This window comes from Neodiprion fabricii, chromosome 3, assembly GCF_021155785.1.
Source record: "Neodiprion fabricii isolate iyNeoFabr1 chromosome 3, iyNeoFabr1.1, whole genome shotgun sequence".
Lineage (NCBI taxonomy): Eukaryota > Metazoa > Arthropoda > Insecta > Hymenoptera > Diprionidae > Neodiprion > Neodiprion fabricii.
Genome location: NC_060241.1, coordinates 9842915 through 9862808, shown reverse-complemented (window position 1 = coordinate 9862808; position 19894 = coordinate 9842915). Strand labels below are relative to the sequence as shown.

The 19894-nt window shown below is 39.5% G+C and overlaps 1 protein-coding gene across 1 annotated transcript in view; it reads right to left on the bottom strand.

Moving 5' to 3' along the window:
• Positions 1 to 19894, bottom strand: part of LOC124178622 — a 107547-nt gene that overhangs the window by 58624 nt on the left and 29029 nt on the right. Inside the window, exon 4 of the mRNA XM_046562107.1 lies at positions 13077 to 13160. Within this exon, the coding sequence (XP_046418063.1) occupies positions 13077 to 13160 (84 nt within the window). The remainder of the gene's footprint in view (positions 1 to 13076; positions 13161 to 19894) is intronic.

Sequence of the window (19894 nt, the reverse complement as noted above, 5' to 3'; positions counted from 1 at the left end):
GCATGCGGTCAAAGGATTTCGATGCGACGTTGAATTCTGAAAGACCCGCTCTGGCCTTGAACGAATTTCAGACAAACAATACTCGGAATCGTCCGACGTGTTTCGACTCGATGGTGAGCGGCATGCGGTCAGAAGATTTCGGTGCAACGTCGAATTCTGGAAGTTTCTGGAATTTGTATGCGGCCGCTTCGACCCTAAACGAATCTAGGCTGACAAGCAATGCGTTCGACAAGTTTCGACTTGACGACGAGCGGTCCGGGACCGTGAGAAAGAGCTTCTTTGACCCTGAAAGATTCTCGGAATCGTTGGACGAAAACAATACTCGGAATCGTCCGACGAGTTTCAACTTGGCGGCGAACGGCCTCCGGACAACGGATTGCGGTGCAACGTTGAGTTCATGAGCCGTGTAAAGAAGCCGCCTCGACGTGTGAGTCATGTCGTTGTTTGCCAATAAAAGGGACCGTGTCAGCTTAGAGCGATCATTCTAGAGCAAGCTTTGCAATTCTATCTGTGTCAAGTGCATGATCGAAAGAAGAAAAAAAATGGATTCCGAAAAGTGTTTGAAATTAATTCAAATCATGGAAACGGCGTTCAAGATTTTGTCTGAAAAATCGTCACTGGCAGAGATTGTAAAATAGATTCGATTCGGAACCCAAAATACCAGGCTTTTGAATAAAATCTTACGCAACAACGCCTCAACGATCGGGGAGAAGACAAGAAATTTGACTACAATTGGAATTCTGAAATCATTGACAGTCAAATTTCAACAATTTCAAAAAGTGGGTGACGGATTACGAAACCGACGAAAAAGCGATCGAGTACGGTGGGAAGATTTGGAGACAGCTTTTGAGAGCCGAATTCGAACGGGAGCCATTATCAATCTGCGGCATAAAGATTTGAACAGGTTTTTGGAAGATGCGAAACACCTCGTCGTTGCAAGATTGAAGAAAATGCTACGAAAAGTGGGAAGTTTCAAAGCAAACTGTGTCTTGTGTTGTAAATTCAATATAACAAAAAACGCCAAACTTGTTGAAGAGATGAAATATTTCAACACCAGAAACCAGATCATCCTCCAGCCAGCTGACATACACGGGCGGTTCGAAGAGAACGTAAAGCAAAAACTGTTGACCAAGGTGAAAGATTTTCGAGAGAGAGACTCTGGTTGGTTGCTGACTGAAATAATCAATTTGACCGTGAATCTCAACAAGTACGTGCCACTACTAGGCGGTGGGTTCACATACACACCACTACCCAAAGATATTCAAGATAAGAAGACTGTCGTCAACATTCGTAACAGCGACTCGTATTGCTTTCTATGGTCGGTCACCGCAGCCCTTTTTCCAGCCAACAACAATCCTAGCGAAATCACTTCATATCCACATTTCAGCTCAGTGCTACAGTACGACGGTTTGCATTTTCCAATGTCTTCAGACTAGATTCCAAAATATGAGAAACTACACAAACTTTCAATTAACGTTTACGGTATAGATAGTACGGAAAAACAAAAGCGCAGTGAAATTGTACCCATTTATTTAAGCCGAAACAAGTCTGATAAACCTACAATCCATCTTTCAATAATAGAGACTGAAAACGATGATGACGATGATACGGAAAATATTGAAAAGAATGTAACACATCATTTTGCATAGATTCGGAATTTATCGCGGTTGACGAGTTCTCAAATTTCTAAACATAAACGTCGTACTTGGTTGTGCGATAGGTGTCTGTCACACTTTCAATCTGAAAGGTGTTTGTTCAAGCACAATGTAGATTGCATGAATTTGAACAAAACCAAAGTTATTTTACCAGCAGAAGAGGACAAGATTCTCAAATTTTTGAATTTTCAACACAAAGAAACCGTTCCGTTCTGCGTTTACGCAGATCTAGAATGTTTACTGCAGCCCACACATCAAAGTTTTGGGAAAAATAGAACAATTTATCAGAAGCATCTTCCGTATAGTATAGCTTACTATCTGCATTGTGCGTTTGACGGTTCGCTTTCAAAATTCAAAATTAATCGCGCAGGAACTTGCATCCAATGGTTTGCAAATGAGTTAAAGGAATTGGCACATTCGTGACTGGCTGGATTTTCTATAAATGCATCGTTTATAACAACTTTGTCTCAGTCGCAGAGCGGACATGATTGTGCACACACGTCATCATAAGCGATCCTCAAAAAGCAATCAAGTGGAAAAGGTTTGGTAAATAGCATTATCGACAAACTCGCGATCGAGTTGCATGTTCCCGGTTACCAATACTGCGGTCCTGGTACGAAGTTGACGGAAAGACTCGCGAGAGGCGACTCCGGTATCAATCCTCTCGATGCAGCGTGTAAGGAACACGATATAGCGTATTCGAAAAATCGTGAGAACCTTGAAGCTAGAAACGTTGCGGATAAAATATTAGCCAAAAAAGCGTGAAAACGGGTTCTTGTGTCTGAAATTTCTAAGCGATGTGCTATATAAACATGACACGTAATTTAATAACATTAGTCCAGCACTTGCAGTCATGGATGATTCATTTACATTAACGATATCGGGAACGACTTCGATTCTCGAAGCGCAATATTTTACTTCGATTGAACTTGCTTTGAACAAAAATTATGTTCTCGGTCTCGTTGAACTATTGACCTTCAAATCCATTCCCAACGTTGATGTCGGTCACAATAAAATATACGTAGACGATAAGGTAATCACTGTATCCACTGGCAGCTACGAAATTGAGGACATTGAAAAGTATGTTTAAGACGTGTTGAAAAATACCAACATTGAAATCAGCATAAAGCCTAACAATAATACGTTATGCAGCGAAATCAAATGTAACCATATCATAAATTTAGAACAGGACGATTCTGTTGGTCAGCTTTTCAGATTCACACTACGCGTATTGGCAGCTAACCAAACTCACCATTCGGATATGCCTGTAACTATTCTCAAGGTCAACGCGTTGTGAGTCGAATGCAGCATTACAACAGGCGCTTACGTCAATGGACATAAAGTGCATAATATTTATGAATTTTTCCCTATCGTTCCACCGGGATATAAGATCGTGGAAGTGCCGTCGCACGTTATTTACCTTCCGATCACCGTCAAGACCATAGATCACGTACGGCTTCGGTTAGTCGATCAAGACGGAGATCTGGTTAATTTTCGCGGAGAAGTTATAACTGTGAGACTGCACATCAAATCGCAATAAAAGATGGGTATTCTACATGACAGATTGTCCAAAGAGTGTTATATTAGTCAGTCAGCACGTCCCGATCATGTCCGTCATCGATCGATTCCCGAACTGCTAACACGTCGAAACGTGGAGTTCCTGATAGCTTTGGGTCTAAAGCTGACACCTTTTGGAAAAGGAATTTACGACACATAAAACTGCGATTCTGCTGTTGCGTTGTATGCTACGTACCATGGAGAAGGAAATCTTGAGCATTCAAACACCTGTCGTCTTTGACGAATCAATCACCCACTAAGAAATACACGCACACAGACCGTACGCATCGTCAACTTCCAACAACAGCGATGAGATTCGAATCACCGTTCGGCATCAGGATTTATGCGTACTACCGAGCAAGAGTTCGCTGCATATCTCTGAAAAATTGCTCAAATCGGATGGCACTGCAGCAGCGATCATAACTTTAGTCAATAACGCCATCTGTCATTTGTTCGAAGATGTACGGTACGAACTAAACGCTGTAGAGATTGATAAATGTAAAAACGTTGGTCTGACCAGCCTGCTGGAAGGTTTCGCTTTGCTCAACCCTGGTCAAAGTTGGCTTATGGAAAATGCTGGATGGCTCGATGTTCAAGAAACGAAAATATTGACTGATGCCGACGGCAACTTTGACGTAGTTATTCCCTTGAGCATGATATTGGGCTTCGCTAAAGACTATCGCAAGATCATCGTTAACGCGAAACACGAGCTGATTCTCACAAGATCAAAAAGTTATTTAAATGCCATCGTTCAAAATCAAGAGGAAGACTTTAGAACCAAGATCGATCAGGTGGAATGGTTAGTACCCTGTGTGAAGCTCTCGGATCAACGAAAAATCGCACTGTTGAATTTCATTGAGAAAGATACACCAGTCTTCATGACCTTCCACAGTTGGGAGTTGTACGAATATCCTTTGCTACCAGCAACTACGAAACACGTTTGGACTGTGAAAACGTCCACCCATTTGGAAAAACCGCGATTTGTCATGCTCGGTTCTCAAACGAATCGAAAAAACAATGCCGGCAAAAATGCCAGTCATCTTGATCACTGTAACATTACTGACGTCAAGTTCTTCTTGAATTCCGAGTATTCTCCGTACGGTAACCTGAACTTGGACATGAGTCACAATCGCTTTGCATTACTGTACGAGATGTACGCAAACTTTCAAGCCACCTATTACGGCAAAGAACCCGAGCCTCTGTTGACGAAGAGCGAATTTCTACAGTACGAACCTTTGATTTTCATCGACTGTTCGAAACAAAACGAGGCTCTGAAATCTGGACCGGTAAATATTCGTATCGAATTTGAGGCTAAAAATTACTTTCCTACTGGTACATCTCCCTACTTCTTGATTTTATATGATCGTATAATTGAATATAACCCGCTGAGTGGTGGGGTGAGGAAATTGGTATGAAAACCTTGAACGTTATGACAATCGATTCAGTGTTTTTCACGGTGGAGTTCATAGTCGACGTACAAGGAATTAGAAGACCGGATCCCGGTTTTACACCAAAAGAGTTGGCAGTTGTGTCAGTATTTTTCAAGGGTTTGCGTCTGGAAAGCACGGATAGGCGGATTGGTGGGCTTGGTCGGTAACGAAGGTGTTTCTACGCAGAACCCGCCTTGTTATACTACTATGCATTTTCAGAGACATTTTTTTTTTTTAAATATGCACGAACGTCACTTTCAATCCTTAATTTTGAGCACTTATTTTTCCTTTCTACTTCTCACACCAATGTTACGTAAGAAGGCGAAATAAATAATCAGGAGAATTCAAAGAGACTGGGGCGATTTATTTAGGACAAAAATACAAGGAAACGTGTGTCGTGTAAAGTCCGTTTGAGGAATGATCCAGAAAAGACCGTATTGATATCAAGAGGCGATCGTTGTCCGGGAACATCAGATCTTTATTCTGATTAATTAAATGAATACATGCATATTCGAAGGGGGAAACCGTAACCGTATATAAGTCAATAATAGCACCGTACTTCGAGTACTGCAGTACCATAATGATAAGTATGACGAAAACTGATATAGAGACCATACAAAAACAACAAAATCGAGCGACGAGAGTGATACTACAATATAACAAAGAAGCAAGGATCAAAGATAAGCTACAGGCACTATGCTTTTTAAACATAAAAGAGCGGATGGAATTGAATGTTTTAGTATTCGTGCATAAAATGATGTTGGAGGAAAAACGAAAAGATCAAGAACAGAGAACATTAAGATACGTGGGGATAAGGGAAGGGATGCGAACAAGACAAGCCAAAAATTTGAATATCAATTTCACGAAAATATTGATAGGACAATGAAGTGTGATGTACGACGGACTGAAACTGTATAATGAGCTCCCCAAAAATATGAAAGAGGCAAAAACGACACAAGAACTCAAACGAAAACTTGCCGAATATGTAAAACGCGGGAGAGTATGAAGTAAAATATGGTATAATGTAGTAAAAATAATGTTAAGGATAGAAATAAATAAAGATAATTTATTCATTCGCATTTTTCACGTTTCACATTTGTGACAAGAGATGTCGATTATTGGCCTTACCGTCGAAGCACATTACCCGGGGCTCCTCGGGAATCTTAGGAAATAGGAATCGATCATAAATTCAAACTTACGCGCCCGAATTTGAGTTGGGAGAATAATTAGACCAATCGGAAACCTATCGAATATGCGTATCGGTGGCCCATGCGGAAAGCGTGGAGGTAGGCTCGGGCATTCTGCGCCGAACCCTCGAAGGAAGAGGTTTAGTTTTAATGGCAGATAAGCCGATATTTGTAATTGTATAACGTTCTGTCTAAGAACATTTGTGCCGCGTCCAATTAGCATCGTAACATCGACTATTAATATTATACAATGATATTTGTAATTGTATAACGTTCTGTCTAAGAACATTTGTGCTGCGTCCAATTGGTATTGTAACATCGATTATTAATATTATACAACGAAAAATATTGAAAGAGTCGATCCCCGAGATCCCGGACTGAGAACAAAAGTACGAGAAACATACAAGTACAACGAAACTGCAAGTAAGAATTATTTGATCCTATCTATTGAGTTTTCCATCTTCATTGCCTCTCTACACTGAGTCTTCCAACTCACTTTCACTCCCTAAGATTTAATTGATCGTTGTTGTTAAACGTTGAAACAACTGGCGCCCAAACATTCCGAGGATTGTTTTAATTAATGAAATTTATTGTTGAACGATTCTTGAGCCCCGGCAGCTCTGGCCCAAGCCGCGCGGGTGAAAGGCTTTCAAGAGAGTGAAATGAGCTCAAGAAAGGTATATATGTGTCGTTAAATAAAGCCTGTTTCACATTTATATGTATGACGACTACTGTGGTCCATGTGCTGCTGAATTGTGGCATAGACTTGTGGTAATATAGTTTGCTAAACTATCTTCGGTTTGGGCGATCGTTGCGCCATTGTGCTGTGAATTGACACTACTCAGCGGAGAGATTTCTAGCAACATGTCAAAGTCCAAGCGTGCTCTTTGTTATCTTACTAGGGAGTCGCATATGGTTTCCACTCAGTTGAGTTGTTTACATTCTTTGCACTTGGATTGTGTAACTGTTAAGTATGCGGCAGATCCCGGTCTTGTTGTGGATATTGTTAAAAGAAAGTAGCCTTGCTGTTCTTTTGAGAAACGTGTGAGTGACTTGTTCGACAAGATCAACAAGAGACTTGAAACGTTGGGAGTTATGAAAGAAACTATTAATGGTGTTTTTAAGGATGTTGCAATTCTCAAAACTGAGCAGGCAAAGTTGCGTGATGATCTGACGGAGTGTAAGGGCAAGGGTGCTGCAGCTTCTGATGGTGCGCAACAAAATGTCACTAAAATTGCTGAGTGTGATTCACGGATTAAAGTTGTGGAAGAGAAAATTGTGACGTTGCACCTAGAGTGCAAGTCACAACAAACCCCAAACCCGCGGGGAAGAGCCGAACGGGTGAGTCCCGTCCCATCGGGAAACACCCGAAGGTAACCGAAGCCCACCGACGCTCGGCTGAGCCGAGCGCCAGCGAGCAGTACGATCACGGCCTTCCAAGCAGCAACCTCGAGAAGCCAGGAGAACGAGCGAAAGAGAGAGAGAGAGAGAAAGAACGAGAGAGAGACCCAGAACCACACACCGATACACCCCGATACACACACGCCGACGACTCCAGGAGGGAGAACGAGAGAGAGACCCAGAACCACACACCGATACACACCGCTACACACTGTTACCCACACGCACACGCCGACGACACCAGGTTAGCTTGCAATCTACAGCCGATCTGCACCTCCCCTCGCAATACCGACTCTTTCTACCTCACACTCCCCTTCAACCTACACTACCTCCCCCCCCGCACTTCCGCCCCTTTCTACCTCCCACTCCCCCTCAACCTACACCACCTCCCCCCGCACTACCGACCCTTTGTACCCCCTACTCCCGTCACCCTACCCCCCCCCCCCCCCCCGCGCGCGTACCTGTAAGTTAGAATTAAGTGACGCTAAGGGCTGAGGCGTGATCAGCCACCGTTAATGTCTACAACCCCTCTGTATATTCATTAGTTTTAAGTCGACTCCCCCCCCCCCCCCCCCCCCCCGATCGCAATACCTGTACCCCCCTCACAAAATATAAACACAAAGTTTTACCTATACTATCAGCCCCGACTTTATCGCCCCGTCTCTAATTGTTCCCCCCTTCCACATTATTCGTGCGGACTCAAAACCCGTCACAAAATTAAAGGGAGATCTTTGGATTCAACGTCTGTGGCTTATAGTACTGCTATGCTACGCGTGGCATGTTTGAGCGCTGCAAATCAACTTGTTGTGACAGGAGTACCTGAGACGAAGGGTACTACTGATCCTCAGCGATTACGGTTAGAGTTTGTTCCAGCATTGGATAATGTGTTGGATGTTCCTCTGGTTGAATCAGAAGTTATACAAGTACAGCGTATGGGCCGTAGGCTTGATAACTTGCCGGATGGAAGTCCCAGCAGATCGCGTTCAATTTTATTGGAGCTATCGTCGGTGGCGAATACTGGCGAAATGTAATTTAATGGTAAAAGAGAGGAAAGAATTGCCAAATTTTCTGGCGTCATATATTGATGCTACTCTTTCAGCTAATAAAGTAGGCATTAATGTACAGATTCCTCAAGAGTTGCTAAGATTGCGAGAAGTGGTTTATAAGAAGTTCCCGAATGTTGATCGCAAGTTTATTTGGATTGCGAATGGTGCCGTCTTTATGCGTAAGGATCGTGCGTCGAAGGCAATTAAAATATTGCCGGCTACGGATTTAGATAATATTAATTTATAGCCATCATCAGGGTCAGCGTTTGAAAAGGAATTAAATTCGATTGGGTCATCTAGATTATCTGCTATTAATCTGCGCTGTTTTAATGCTCAATCCCTGGTGTCTGCTACTCATATTGATGAATTTAGAGACTTTTTTCACAGAAATAGATATGATATAATTGCTGTTACGGAGTCCTGGTTGAATTTAGATAATAATTTGATTGAATATGTCATAAGTTACAAGTATTTTGGCGTAGTTTTTGATAATGCTCTTAATTGGCACGCGCATATTGCTAATATTTCGAAACGAGCGGCAGGAGCGTTATATAGAATACGAATGAATAATGCACAGCTGAGTGTGGCACTTAAGAGAAAGCTTATTACAGGAATGGTTTTACCAATTTATGATTATTGTGCTTGTGTGCTAACGAATTTATCATTTGATCTCGAAAGATTGCTACTAGTTTCTCTGAACAACTGTGTGCATTTTGTTTTGCGAATTCGACGAGTGGAGCATATGTCGGAGCATCGGCAGGCGCTTAGATGGCTTGAGCCGCAGAATAGTAGATTGCAATTAATAGCTAGTGAGTTTTATAAGGCGCTTTGTCTAATGTGCCCAAGTCTTTTTAGTCATCAGTTATTGTTTCAAGCAAATGCTGCAGAACGTCTTGATTTAAGTAAAACAAATTCATTACAAGTGCCTTTTGCACGTACAGCTGGTTAATATAAATCATTCATCGTTACGGGTTGTAATTTTTGGAATGGCGTGCCAGTCACTGTTACGTCAGCTGTGACTTTAGATAACTTTCGTTGTAAATGTCACTTGCATTTATTAGAAATAGAAAAAGTCAGTACGATCTGAAGTGTTTGATTATGATAAGATATTAATTGCGAGAAAAAAATGTCTGAGATTGCTTAATGTTTGAAATTATAGTTATAGTCATAGTTATAGTTATTATATTTTAATTAGCATTATGTTTATGATTATTATTATTTGTATTATTACTATTACTTGTATTATGTTATAAATATAACAACTTTTGTAATAAAAACAGTTTTTTTTGGGATTTGTGATCGAAAGGGGAATCTCCATGATCAATAATAAATAAATGAATAAATAAATAAATAAATAAAACGCGGGAGAATGTGAAGTAAAGTATAGTATAAGGTAGTAGAGAATTTAAGGAAGAATGGTATGTTTAATTATATAATAAAATAATGTTAAGGATAGAAGTATAAAGAGAAATAATGTAGCGTAAATGGGCAAAATAGCAAATAGCTAAATAAATAAAGATCACTCATTCATTGTCTCGCCCTCTCTCTCGCTCAATTTTATGTGCACTAGACACACAGGCGCCATTAGTCACTAGGCAAGTAGGTAAGCCAACCACTGGTTGGTTTACGCTTGAAATCAAATCCCGTATTCGGGCTCGAAATAACTTGTATGCGTCGGCAAAACGCCTAAGTTCCAGTGTACTTTTTGCCTGCTATCAGGCCTTACGTAGTGCTATAAAGTCCGAGATAAAGGGTGCAAAAAATGCGTACATTAAGGACCGCTTAGCTAATCTTTCAGACCCTTCTAGTATCTGGTCTGAACTTAAACGTCTTGGCCTTGTTGGTGGCGAGAGTAAATCCACATCTCCCCTCCATCATTTCTCTGCTGACCAGCTGAATCGGTATTATTGTTCAGTGACAAGTACTCATCCCAGCTGCTCTTTAGCTGAACTGCCTCACATTCTTGAAGTTCAACAGTCTAACGTTGATTCTCAATTCCTCTTTTCTCAAGTTTCTGATGATCAAGTTTCCGAGGTACTTCTATCTCAAATGGCGAAGTCGCGTGAATAAAGCCCTGATAGTATCAAACTCGTCTATATCAGGAAATTGTTACCTGTATTGTCACTGCATATCACTACCCTTTTCAACACCTCTTTACAAGCCAGCTCCTTTCCCACTATGTAGAAAACTGCATACGTTGACCCACTCAGCACGTCCTATCCACCTGCCACTGAATCTGATTCTAGACCAATAGCTAATCTCTATCATCTTGCCAAAGTCTTTGAAAGGCTAGTATCGAATCAGCTCACCGACTACCTTGAGAATGCCAATATCCTGAATTCAGCTCAGGCTGGCTTCCGCAAGCACCATAATACGCAGACAGCTGTGCTTAAAGTGTTCGAGCATGGCAGAAAAGTCATCGCTGACAAGAGCATTACTATTCTATTGTTATTTGATTTCAGTAAAGCGTTCGATAGTATACACCATAGGTTACTCCTGTCTAAGCTCAAAGGTTATGGCTTTTCAAACGATGCGATCACATGGTTCCATTCGTACTTAACTGATATAACACAGGCATTGCAGGGTATTTCAGGCGAGCCCTCCAGTTTCCTAACCAACTTGTCTGGAGTGCCTCAAGGCTCTGTTCTCGAACCCCTACTTTTTCTCATATTTCTCAATGATTTTGGCTCGGGATTGAGGCACACCATGCATGTCATTTTTGCAGATGACTTGCAAATATATCGGCATGCCCTGCCCAGTGGTATCCTTCAGGCAATTGCTAAAATTAATTGCGACGCTTAGGTCGTTGGTGATTGGGCCCTGAGAAATGGCCTGAAATTAAATGTTGGAAAGACTAAAGCGATAATCCTGGGAAGTTTTCTGTACACTGAACAATTAAAGCGGCAAAACCTTCCACCCATTCTTGATAATCAACAGCCTGTACCCTATGTTGAGACTCAGTTCGCAACTTAGGGGTGCACATAAAATCTGATCTTACGTGGAATCGGCATGTGGCGCAAGTGGCTAAGAAAATTTATGCAACACTGCACAGGCTCAAGTAGCGCAGCGATGTTCTTTCTTCTCATGAGAATCCATGCTTGTCCGAGCATTAATTTTACCCCAGGTTGACTGCTGTAGCCTAGCATACCATGATGCCACAAATTATCTGAATCTCAAACTTCAGCGCCTAGTCAATTGCGGAGTCATGTTCGTTTTCAACCGGAGAAGTGATGTGCATATTATGTTTTATGGAACTAGATTACGGTGGCTATCAGTTGTTGATCGTCGGCTATACTTTCTCGGCTCAGTCTTATATCAACTCGTTGCATCGTCCTCGCCCTCATATCTGCGGGAACTATTCCCTGAAGTGACCTCCGATAGCCGCCGGTCTTATAGGCTGGCAGCTACAGATCGGGGCCCGTCGTTAGTCGTTCCTCCTGCTGGAACGACCATGTATCAAAACTCCTTCGCCGTGTTCGCAATTCATTTCTGGAACAGTCTGCCGTTATCTATAAAAAATGCCCCGCCTATTGATGATTTTAAGTCTCAGATATATGATTATTTTTTAACAGTGGAGGCCAGCTCCCACACGGAAATCAGATCCAGGTCATGACTGCAAATATCATGTAACTGTTCCTATTTTGTTCACATTGTCCTGAATCTTATTATTGAACCATGTACTATCCATTTATAGCATTCTTTGTTATGTATTGAGTCATTTTCAGTTAAATTCCCTTGCTATGTTGAAATGCATTCCCCAGTGGGCTACGCCCGTATGAAAATCATACATTGCAATGATTTAGGGTTCAAGTCTATTCGCATTTACTGTACCCTAATTGTAACCTAATTTAACTACACCATACTGTTACTACCTTATGCACGTAAAATGTTTGTATCCATTTATTACTTCTTTGTAATTTGTATTGCCTCAAGGCCTTGTTAGGCTAAGGCATAAAGAACACATATTTATCTATCTATCTCTCTCTTCAAAATGACCCCTTGCCTCTCCACCGCACTGAGCTACCGAGTATGTTATCCGACGCTTATCGAAAATAAAGATTGCGAGACGTGTGAACCACGCCAGCCACACAACAAAATTTTGCGATGTCTTTTGTAAAGTTTGTTACAGTTAATCGCGGGTGCCAATTTTGTTATGAATACGACAAGTTCTCGGTAACTTCTCCAGGTGACCGTATCACAGGAAAAATCCGGCGTCACAGATGTCATTCATTGATCAATTTGTTTAGTTTGCACGTTCATTGGTAATAAAAGGCTATTCCTCTGCCTCTTTATCGCAGAGTTGAAGAGGAAAAATTGGATATGATAGTTTGTTAGATTAAATAATTTATTAAACCTATTATTACCGCCAATATTATATAATTACTATTGTCGTCGTCGTTATTATTATTATTAATCAATAACATTTGTATTTCATGTATAACTTTTACAAAATGTCTCATTTAAGTGAGCCAGACTAATAAACACCTATTCCGACGAAAAACAGAGTTTTTTCCACAAACAATGCAAACAAATTATTTTTTGATTAACGAAAAAGAAATGCATTCACAGAACAAATTTTTCCGCGAAGATAACGCCCCTCTAGGCCCAGGCCTCTGCGGCTTATAGGTAAATCCGGCGCTGAATGGATGACCGATTTTTCAACCAATATTATGTGTACAAAGTTGGAAGGCACGCTTTAATGCACGTAAGAGTAGATTATACGACGAATTATGGAACGAGAATATGCAGTCTCCTGTCTTAAAATCGAATTCCTATGGATGTAGAATTTAACTCACTTACCAATTGACGTTTGAATGATATACGAGTGTCCAGTACTGTCGATCCAGGACATTCTTCATCCAGTGAATTCTCCAAACTGGTAAGCTATAAAATGAACGTAGAATTATTGATACAGGATGATTACAAATTCTAATTACCAGTATTCGGTCAGAGGGCTACTAACACGGGAAGGTAATACCAAACGCATATTAATTAATTGAATTTAAAATTATTTATGAGGGTGGTTCTTTCGCCGAGGAGCGTATAAAGTGGGTTCCAACTTAGAACGTATGTAAAATTGCAAATGAACATATAATTGTCACTCAAACAAAATTGATATGAATCATAAATTTGATACGACAAAGATTGTGCTGTTTACCAATGAATTTACAAAAATTGTAACAAGTTTTATCATGACTTGCGAATTTTTATCACCCTAGAAAACGACAATTGTATCAGCATCGCCACCTTCTTTCACCTTCTCATCATCGGACCGTTCGTTATCTACGTAGTATACTAATTTTCTGTTATCTGCTGTTGTAACACATGACAAATTGAAGGAAGATATAGGTGCTATTTACATCACTAATGAATTTCAAATCTATCACGACATTGATTACAGGCCTTAGAGCGCTCACGACCAAATGCGTTTTGTCTACTTTTTATTCACTTTTTTATTTGATATATCTTCAGAAGTTGCGATGGCCTATATATATTTTTTGTTATGTACAAAATTGTGATATACAGAAGTAAATATACCGCGTTTATTTTCCGTGTCTGAAGATGAGACTTTATCATTTTTTAAGATAGTTTTATATCGCCTATGTTCCCGATAATTGACTCCGAAACTTCATGTACATAGACTACTATATTTTGTGATCGAGTTATCAGAGAATGAGACACTCCGTAAGACAGTTGGTTAGTGGAAGAACCACTTTAATTAGTCTTTCAATTATTAAATTCCATTTCTACATGTGAACGTTATATATTGTTTGAAGATAGCGGCCATATGATATGTAATACTTTTTTGTGATGCATTGACATACGGCTTGACCATTGAAATATACTCTACCTGAAACACATAACGCGTATGCTTTACTACAGTAGAACTCCTATATATTCGAACCGCTTAAATTCAACTTCCCTTTCTTTAGAGGAGAAATTGCTTTTTCTACTCCTTACTTCGTGACAATGCGTCTACTTTACTGCGCAATGCGTAGAGTATGCGCAGACCGCGACAAAGTGAGTTTTAACAGTAAAAAATAGAAAATAACCTTGAATGCGTTTTGTTTACTGTAGTTGAATAGGACTTCTTTTAATGAATAATCTTTAATTCACTGTTATTAATAATGGCGTGACATTGTATGATGATGAGTAGAAAAAAAACTGAAAGATAAGTTGCAAAAAAAAGTAGACAATGAGGTCCCAGTATTTATTAAAATGAGTTAGAACGAGGTATTTCATCAACGATGAAGTACCTATTACTGGACCCATGATGAAGCATGATGACCGAAGCATTCAAATTTAGTTTACTTTTTAACACGCCAGACACGCTGTAATGATTCGAATATACCCGCTAAATGGACACAACGAGAGCGGATGAGAGATTGATCCATGATGTGGGACACGTGGTGTTTCTTCACCAATTTCGACTATATTCATAAGAAGCGGCTCTTGGTCAAAGACTTTCTTGGAGGACCGAAGTACGGAGGTTCCCGTCTTGGTAATCGAACATCAGATGCCAAAGGTCGACGAATATGTAATGAAGGCAAATTTACAATAAAGATAGACATTTCGAAACTAAAAAGTAAAAACTCCAAAAACCACATAAAAATTAAAGAGAAACTATTTAAAAAGAGGCAACAAAATAAAAAAAATTTATAGACCCATTTTTTAAACTTTTACAAGTGATTTTATGAAAAGTCAAGTCTACGAAAAATGAGTTAATTAACAATAAAATAACTTAATCGAAAATCGAGTTAAAAATTTTTTTTTTTGGTAAGACTACATTCCCTCAAGTGTCTAGATAACACTATAATTTATTCAACTTTTTAAATTAATATTGAATGTTATAAAAAAATTGTTTCGTGTTGCATGCTTCGCTAGGCGGTGACGCCTAGGCACCGAAACGGCCGCGCGGAGCCCTATTTTCAACGTTAAATTAAAATTATAAATAATAAAGCTAGAATTCCGGGAGTACGGACTTTTTCATCGGAAATTTCCTCCTCTTTTAGGATCTTTTTTCAAAATTCATTTATCTTTTATATTTTTGAAATTATAGCTATAAAACGGAGACTCCCTTTTTTTCTTTTCGTTTTTTGTTTATAACTATTGAAATTTTTAATGGCGGATTAATTAAAAAATACCGGTTTCATCATTTTAAATTCTGAATCCAACGCACCAATCGCCATATTTTTAAGACCATTCTAACGATTTTTCTCAGTAAACTCACTTCTCGACCGGACTATTGGCGCTTCCTTTAGAATTTATCCTTCGCTACTCTAGCGCCACCCTTATTTTCCGCGGATAACATAGAGTTCAGTGAGCGAACCCTGCGCGATGTGTCGACGCAAGGCGCCTAGCAACGAATGCGCATGCTCGGCAGCGCGCGTGACTCGGTAATCCGGAAATGTCTTTCTTTCCTGTTTCGTCCGTGGCGGGATGAGGTTCGTGTCGGAGACCGAGCTACGCATCAACCAATTGTGGACACGTGTCTCAAATAGAATATAGAAAAAGCCACGGTCTTCTACACAAAATTCCGTGAGAACAATGGACGAAGAAACCCGAACAGTGCTAACCGGCCGAGGATTGACAGAATATATCCCAATATTTCAAGGTTAGTACATTTTATATATCGTATTCATAATGCTCACTTCCAGCTTGTATATTCGATTCAGATGCACGCGGATATGAAACGTAGCTAGGGCTGTAGATTCATTAAACAAACTGGATATTACCGCTATTGTCTTACGATTTTTTTGGAATAGGTTTTCACAAATTTACTTCGGCTCAATTTACACAGATTCAACTAAAAATCTACCCAAATAGAATTTAATTTGGGGCAATGATATATTGATTCGTTTTACCGAAATTTCTACCACATTAAATAAATTTTGCATGAATAGAAAGATATTTTTCTTCAAACAACTACGCATTTATTAATCGAATGAAAATAGCTTCTTATGTAGGTATAATAAACGTGCAAAGCTGCCGCCATTTCATGTTAATCCCCTCTATACGCAGCTTGAAAGTACATAGAAACATGCAAACTACATTTGTATCTGCATTCAGAGAATATACACTGAGAAAAGAGTATTTTCTATTAACAAACTTATACTAGGATATGGCGAAGTGAATGTATAGTTATTATTATGAAATTTTAATTCAGCCAAATAATATTCATTACTGAGTTTTTTATTCAACTACTGACACATTTTTATCGAGCTTTATTCGAAATAACTAAATCTTATTTGACTGCACGAAATTTTTCTTCTCCATTTTATTTTACTGCTTACTATTAATCAGTTGAACATTTTGAGAGATCAATTTTTTAAATGAAATAAGTTCCACTAAGGTGACTTGAAGACAAGATTTATTCATTTAAGTGGTGAAATTATTAAAAACAAAGTTTTCTCTGGATTCTTTCAATATTAGGGCGGTCACAGTTTCCAATTCCTGCAACACTGTGGACGACACCACATTGACAGGAGAATACGAAGACTGATGCTGCCACAGGCCTACAGCGAAAAAAAATCTTTGTTTTGTATCGCAGCGGAGTCAAATAGGAGGGGCCGGAGACTGTGAGGATTGACGCCGTAGCCCTACGCTCAAAGTTTTCCTTGTCCATAGGGCCACAGTTTCACATGCATTTTCCCTTTTCTACACACATATCGTGCATACGTATATCAGGCGCTAGCACAGAACACTTTTTTTATTTGATATGAATCAAAAGTGTATTTCAAACAATTCGTTACTTTATTTCAGGTAATGCTGTATATTCGATCCGAATCGAAAAATTTATTTCACCCAAGTAACTATTTTATTTGGACCAACGAGTTCATATTCCATCCGACTAAAAAATTTATCTCATTCAAGTAATTATTTTGTTCGAATTAAAGAAGTACATATTCCGACTGATCACAAAATTTATTTGAATTAAGTAACTTTTATCTGAACAAGGAGCCACAAATTCCGTCCGACTAAAATATTTATCTTATTCAAGTGATTATTTCGAATTGAAAAAGTAAGTATTCCGACTGATCAAACAATTTATTTGAATTGAGTAACTGTCTGATCTGAACTAACGAGCTACAAATTCCGTCCAACTAAAAAAGTTATCTTATTCTGGTAACTATTTTGTTAAAAGTGATAGAATAAACATTTAGATTGAAGAAACGAATTCTTTCTGTAAAAAAAAATAGCAAGATTTATTTGATGCTTCTTTGATTCAGTTGCTTAACTTTAATGTTCAGCAAGTGCATATTTATTGATGTCAAATAAAATAATTCAGATAAATGAAATACGTGCGCATAAAGAAACGGTTAATAGGTTCATATACAAATAATTTTTTTCCACTTGAATGTAGAGCTACTAATGCCTGGTTGACAATCACCACGGAATATCATGGAATGCTGGCGACATATCTCACGAGGATGTGACTAAGATTGTGAGAAAAATGTTTGAAAATGCGTGCTACGTGTACGTCATAGGAGTAGAGAAGAAAACATGGCTGTCGGAGATTCTCGACGGTACGCCGCAAGTTATTAATATGGAAGATTTGCACGTTGTACCCCCTACACTGGAAAAACTGAAGTTTATGGAGGCGGTACCCCGGCATGAGTTCAATCATCGAAACTGCCCAAACGCAAAGTTCCAGAAGTATATGAAAGAAGGCTCGACTGGGGTAAATCTCAATTGTAAATACATCCCGACATATGATTGTGCGCTGGAAAACGTTCAACGTCTGCAGCAATTGTATTCTAAGGAATGTACAGCTTCTCTCGAGAAATCTTTCTACCTCTTCAAAGAATTGGGCGACTTGAGAGCGATGAGACCCGAGGATATGGCGTGTTTGCCAAAAGAATTCGTCTACACGTTCGCATCAAACTCCATCAATGATGCGTGGGATAAACTGCCAGAGAATATGAAAATGGACTACGTCATCGCAAGTTTCTCGCAGATGTAGCACACATTATACACCAGGACCTAATGGCGATATAGTGGATGGACTGAATCCTCTAATTAAAGACTGTCTAGGTTGCAATCGTGTGTATAGATAATATGGACAATATTTACCAAAATAGCAATAGAATTTATTACAATATATACAATTATATTCGAGTTTATATGTAGAATATTCAATAGAATTAATCTCAATTATATTATAGCTTATGCATAGAATTAAAAAAATTTACTATTCGATAAAATTATAATCTAGAAATAGGGTACATTACAAATATATATCTTTATAACTTTCACCCATTCTTGTCATACAAATGTAAATGTTATGAATTTTTACTTGTGAAAAATATATAATCAATAATTGCGAATTTAGCGTGGGTTATTCTTCAAAATAATCCATAAGATCATTATCGTTATCCTGTTCGCTAACATTATCAGCATCATCATCATCATCATCATCATCATCATCATCATCATCGGTATTTTCGGCATCTATAATTATAGCTATAGTTTCCTCTCCCCATTTTTCTATAATAACGTCCATACGTGTATCACCATAATTTATACAGGGTGTCCCTAAATTGCCTCCCACGGACTAGCCAGCATAATACCTCGTTAAAATCCAACCGAGAATTTCTTTTCCGGAAGATCGTCCGACGCATAGTTTTTGAATTATAAGCGATAGCGCTAGGCCAATCAGAGTGCACCATTTCATCTAGATTTGCCGCCACGGAAATTGCTGTTTTGTTCGTCTGGGTGAATTATTATTATTTGTTTACGAATTAAATATCGGCACCTCCCCTCTCTCGCTGCTGTATCCCTTATTCTTGAGGATGCGCTTCTGTTTACACACACAAGTGTGCGCCCATGGATGTGCGGCCGGCAGCGTGTGCCGCGGCAACAATACCGAGGTCAGCGCTCGAGAAGGGGTACAACAGCGAGTGAGGGGAGGTGCCGATATTTACTTTGTAACCGAATAATAATAATTCACCCAGACGAACAAAACAGCAATTTCCGTGGCGGCAAATCTAGATGAAATGGTGCACTCTGATTGGCCTAGCGCCATCGCTTATAATTCAAAAACTATGCGTCGGACGAGCTTCCGGAAAAAAAATTCTCGATTGGATTTTAACGAGGTATCATGCTGGCTAGTCCGTGGGAGGCAATTTAGGGACACCCTGTATAATGTTAGCTGTTTGGCCTCAATCGAGCAGCTCGCACGTCCTCAATGAGGTCCCGAAGCTCCTCCAGCGAGAACTCAGGAGTTGCTCCGGAAAAGCCTATAATTATCTCGTCCATAACCTCCTCATCCCCACCCCAATCAACGATTGCCCAATCTTCATCATAATCATCACTCGAATCATACTCGCAATGGGGATGAGATGTCATTTTTTTCAAAATTGATTCGTGATGAAAAATCTGTAAAAAGAGCAAACCGAAATAGAAAAGTTGATACTGCTGCACTCGTCATTTATATGCATGATAAATCTCAAACCCAAAAAAGTTTCCACATATTCAAAATGAGTGATACGACGAAAGTATGGAAGATACTAGAATTTTATTTTAATGTGGTGTTACACACCAATCCTCGTCCGAATAATAACCATCATCGTCAGCTCTGTCGAGGTCTCCCAGCAGTTGATGGATTTGATCAATCT